Raw genomic sequence first — 5,304 nt, 5'->3', positions numbered from 1 at the left:
TACAATACAAAACATATTGCCAATAATATTGTGAATATACAAATAGCCTTATAGTTTTGTCTGTGTCCCACCTGATGTACACGCTCCAGCTTGTAGATCAGCATTCTTTTTTTACATCCCCCAAAATACGGTATATAATATATATATATATATATATATATATATATATATATACACACACACACACACACACACACACACACACACACACACACACACACACACACACACACACACACACACACAAACCTTGTCCAGTCAAAAGAATCAACAGTTGTCGTGACAACCAACTAACCAATCATAGCACCGGGCCACCCCTCTTGGCCATGGGATCTATCTAGTCAGGATCTAGTAGACTCCTCCCTCCCTCCCTCCCTTCCTCCCTCACCCCGCCCCCTCTCTCTCCCCTCCCTCCCTCTCTCTCTCCCTCTCTCAGCCCCTCTCTGCTGTCAGAGAGAGAAAGGTGCTCTAGCCAGTCAGTCAGTCAGTCAGTCCAGTCCAGTCAGTGTGGTGTTGGTTCTTCTCCTCCACCAAGCCAAGGCTCTCTACCCTCCTCCTCCCCTAAGGATCCCCCCGTACGGAGAGCCAGAGCCCGCTGTCGTACCTCCACCACCAACTCCTTCTCCTCCTCCTCCTCCTCCCCGGGGCTCACAGAGACAGAGACACGGCTTCTCCTACTGTCACCACCGACACCAACAGCCATGGCTACGACCATCGTCACTTCCACCAGGTTCACCGACGAATACCAACTCTACGAGGAGCTGGGAAAGTAAGCAGTGAAAAAAAAAGCAAGGGGAGTCAGTCAGTCAGTCAGTGTGTCGCGTTATACTTGAAAAATAACAGACCTACAAGCTAACAGCGACGCGTTAAACACGTCGCTGTTAGCTTGTAGGTCTGTTATTTCTCTTGGCAGTCGTTTTTGTGGAGGGTGTCTTTTAGCTTTATCTTCCTCTCTCCCCCGCAGTAAAAAACGTTGCTGCTGCTTGTGCTTTGGGGTTTGCTACTAGCTATAGCTAGCCTTAGCTGGCTGCTACAAAAAAACCCGTTGATATGCATTGATAAAGTAGCTAAGCTAAACTGGCTAAAGCCCAAGCCCCCGTTGATATGCATTGATGAAGTAAGCTAAGCTAACTTGGCTAAAGAAGCTATACCTCTCCTTCTTGTCTTGTGGTGGGCATTAAGCTAACGGTGGTGCTGGGGTGGTTGAGGGTGAATGTTGGCTATGTATGTTAACGCCCTGCGTTTGAAAGATGTCCATCAGCTTATTGGTTTATTATGTTGTTGATGATAAGAAGAGTGTGGTTTGTTTTTATTTATGTTTTTATTGTAATCTGTCAGGGGGTTGTGGTTCTGTCTCCTCTTGGAGGAGCTATAATAAAAGCCCCCTCTGTGACATTTGGTGCCCTCCTCCACCTCCTCATGTTATTAGCCCCGCTGGTGGGACCACTACCACCACCTCCAAGACGAAGCTGTCATACCAAATACCCCCCCCCCCTTACCCCCCCTTACCCTGCCCCCCCCCCAGAAGAACACTTCGTATCTTTATCGTTATCGTTCCTGTCCGAACACACTTCGGACTGCATGCATTTCAGGCCCGTATTTATATAGACCCAAGTAAAAAAAGAACAACGAAGGAAACCGTCGCTCATGAAAGTTGTATTAATATTATTTTATTTATTTATTTAAAAAAAAAATGCTGTGTATGTGTGTGTGCGTTTCGCAGCCAGCAGCAGCAGCAGCAATGCTGAACCAAGCCCCCCCCCTCCCCTTACGAATCCCCTTTAAGACAGTGATCTCCCATCTTAGCTAGAGGATTAAATCAACTTTTATGATATAGATGTTATTTATACAACGTAATAGCTTGTCTATAAAACCTAGCGACGCGTGTATGTATAGCCTGTCAGTATAGCTGCTGCACTGTCTGTCCTCGTGTGTGTGCGTGTGTGTGTGTGTGTGTGTGTGTGTGTGTATATGTGTGTGTGTGACACAGCCCTGTGTGTGTGAGTGAGTGTGTGTATGCAGGTTTAGAGAGACTACTAGAGGCTTTAGGTCTGTGCTAGGCCGACCGTTTCTCTCTCTCTCCCAAGCAGCTGCAGATGATTTGGTGTGACCGTGTTGAGTAACGTTAGACCCACCTTAAGATCTATTGATAAGGATTATTAGGCTGTGCATTTATTATCGCTTTTTTTTTGGTTTGCAGTATAATAACCCCCACTCCTCCTCCTCCCCCTAACCCCCGCCCCCCCCCCAGCAGCACACCGCAGCTGGCCTTGTCGTCACCAGTTATCAATAAATACGTTGTCATCATCGTGTTATAGTAGCGTTATGCACGCTGCACCGCTGCATTAATATTATTATGGGGGGGGGGGGTTGATGTGGTGTGAAAGGTATTGTTGTGGCGAGATTTTTTTTTTGATGATGGTGATAAAACGGGGCCATCATCATCATTAGCATCAGATTTTCTCTCTTCTATTTGGCCGATAGAGGCTTTCTTCTTGTAATTCCTGCTGTTTTGACCAAAGCAAAGCGACAGCATGCAGGGGACGGCTTTGGCCCCCACCATGAAATCAACCCCCCCCCTCCTCCCCACTAATTCTCCTGCTACTATTGCTTCCTCTCTCCACTCTGTGCCCCCAGTGATTGACAGTAATCAATGCCCGGTGATTGTTCCGTGGTGCACACACCTGGTTTCCATGGTTGTAGCTGTGTAACAACTGTCACATCCCCCCCTCCACAGTTTACCACGGTGGAGGCATGGGCAGGGCTGTGTTTTCACATCCACTGGAACCTGACCAGTGACCACTGCCCAGGCCGGCACATTTTCTGCAACCATTTCCATCTTGATTTTTCTACATTCCCCTCATATGACTTTTTAAAGCAAGCAGCATATTTCTGTCACCTGTCATTCTCTTTTAAATAATTGACAGTAAGTGCAGAGTGCTGTGCTGGGGGAGTGGAATGCAGTCTTGAAGTTGCAGCCCTACATATCACATGAAGGCAAAGGCTCTGACTGTACTGTACTAGTAGGTCTAGTGTGTATTGCACTAGAGGTACTATATTGAACCTGTGATGCAGTCATCATTCAATTCATAACATAGTATTACTTTACCAAAAAATGAGAACTACTAGTCTTTTCATCTGAGGCATGCTATGTACTGTACCTTACTAGTATGATTTGTGTGACACCCTTACCCGATGCATGAGCAATTAGGCATTTATTGTCTTAGGAGTCTAAAACAGGGGGTCCGGGACCCCTAGGCAGTCCTCATAGCTCATAGTTACTACAGGGGGGCCGCCAAACCTTTGTGTGATATTGATATGGATTTTTTCAACCCTAGAATCCCTATTCTGAGGGGTACATTAGCCGAAAATAGCAGATCGACAAGCTCACAACACCTCACCCTCCGAGGCGTTGTGTGCTTGACGATCGTATATTTTCGGCAAAGATGTTTGGTGTAGAGGGAAAAAAGAGCAGATCAAGTACAGAGCCAACGGTCAAGTTTACAAAGTATTGAGGGGTTCAGTGGTTAAATGTCTGAAATAAACAAAACACATTACTTCACACAACACTGATAGTCTATGAAGCTATATCTATGAAATCTATGGACAAGACATGTTTAATCTGCAACACAATTGTATGCAATGTGGTGGGGGTCCCTGCTTCGTCTCCCTCTCAGCTAAGGGGTCCTTGGCCTGAAAAATGTTGAAGACATTCCTGTCCCTGTCTTAGAGGCTCCAGGACACATTATTGCAGCAGGAATTGAACCTGTGAACTTCTCCAGGACGCCGGTCAGTGGCTTTAACCACCAGGACACTCTGCTACTTTTTAAGTATCTTGGACTGAATAGTTGAATAATCTTCTTGCCCCGGCGCTGACTAATGTCTGCGCTGACCTTTCCATGATGTGCATGTATAAAACTGTCCAGACACATAACTGAATATCATTATTCTGTTATGTTTCCATCTCTGTGCGATGCACTCGTTAAGATAAACAATCGCCACACAATACATAATGGACTGTATGGCACAGCCGAGAGCTTCTGGTTGCATTTCCTTGGTGAAGATTATTTTGGTGAAAGAATTTCAGATGGAGAGACTTGCCATTGACCATATCACACAGCGGCCATTATGCTCTTACAGTACTAGCCCCACGCAGCTCGGTGCCGTTTGAGCGGGACATTTTAGAATATTTTCCACTATGCACGATTCTTACCTTTTCCGCACATCGTATCCAAAACGTAAAGGTTTTCCGCACTGCTCTCAGATGTTTTAACTTCTAGCGGCAAAGAAAATCTTAACTGACGGGTTGAAACAAGTGTTTGAATCGCTTAAAATGTCAGCCTGTGGCCATGTTTTCCCAATGCAATCTTACGGGAGCAGTACTGCGCATGCGGACGGGGGGTTGACTGGCCACAGGCTGACATTTTAAGCGATTAAAACCCTTGTTTCAACCCGTCAGTTACGATTTTCTTTTACGATGTGCGGAAAATGGTAAGAATCATACATAGTCGAAAATGTCCTGCTCAAACGGCACGAGCTGCGTGGAACCTCATCTTGGAGCCGTGGCGGAGGGAGAGGTTCCGATTTGAGCTATTACAGTACATGTCTATTCAAGTGTGATATACGGGCAAAATGGCCACCGTGTGATTATATTCAATGTTGGCATTTTTTGGGGGAAAATGAATGTGTCATATCGGATAAGGCCCTGATTAAGGTTCCACAGAGAGCCACTTGGCCATCTGCTAAGTAATCTAAAAACTGATTTTTAGACAACTTGAGGATAATCTACAGCGGATTCTGGACGCTGCTGCTAATAAAAGTATCGCTGTCTACGGTTGTATTAAGTTCCGCGACACAAGGCGATGATGCTTTGTGTCAAATTGTGTGCATAATAATAACACTGTCATGTGTGAAAGTTGCAAGAGAAAAGAGCTGATTTCTTTGGTCTTATTGTCTCTTTTTCCTTAGGGGAGCTTTTTCAGTGGTGCGCCGATGTGTTAAGAAGTCCTCGGGACAGGAGTATGCCGCAAAAATAATCAACACTAAGAAGCTGTCCGCTAGAGGTAACACACACACACACACACACACACACACACACACACACACACACACACACACACACACACACACACACACACACACACACACACACACACACACACACACACACACACACACACACACACACACACACACACACACAAAGAACTTTGGCTATTCAAAAATAGCAGATATACAAGCTCATAGATCTTGTAGATCTGCTATTTTTGAAAAATCGAGAAAATGTGTGCAAATCTTTGAATA

General features: G+C 45.5%; 1 protein-coding gene across 13 annotated transcripts in view; it reads left to right on the top strand.

Moving 5' to 3' along the window:
• The first annotated feature begins 462 nt into the window (after positions 1-462).
• camk2g1 (calcium/calmodulin-dependent protein kinase (CaM kinase) II gamma 1) overlaps positions 463-5,304 on the top strand; it is a 73,389-nt gene continuing 68,547 nt past the window's right edge. For 12 of the 13 annotated variants that reach the window (XM_084077487.1, XM_084077490.1, XM_084077486.1 and 9 more), the window contains exons 1-2: positions 567-769; positions 4,969-5,063. In XM_084077487.1, coding sequence (XP_083933613.1) covers positions 702-769; positions 4,969-5,063 — 163 coding nt within the window. In that variant the 5' untranslated portion in view covers positions 567-701. Of the gene's footprint in view, positions 770-4,968; positions 5,064-5,304 lie in introns of all 13 variants that reach the window. The other variant, XM_084077485.1, reaches the window with a different exon arrangement.

The sequence above is a fragment of the Gymnoscopelus microlampas genome (assembly GCF_963454915.1).
Source record: "Gymnoscopelus microlampas genome assembly, chromosome: 14".
Classification (NCBI taxonomy): domain Eukaryota; kingdom Metazoa; phylum Chordata; class Actinopteri; order Myctophiformes; family Myctophidae; genus Gymnoscopelus; species Gymnoscopelus microlampas.
This window is presented reverse-complemented; position numbering and strand designations above follow the sequence as displayed.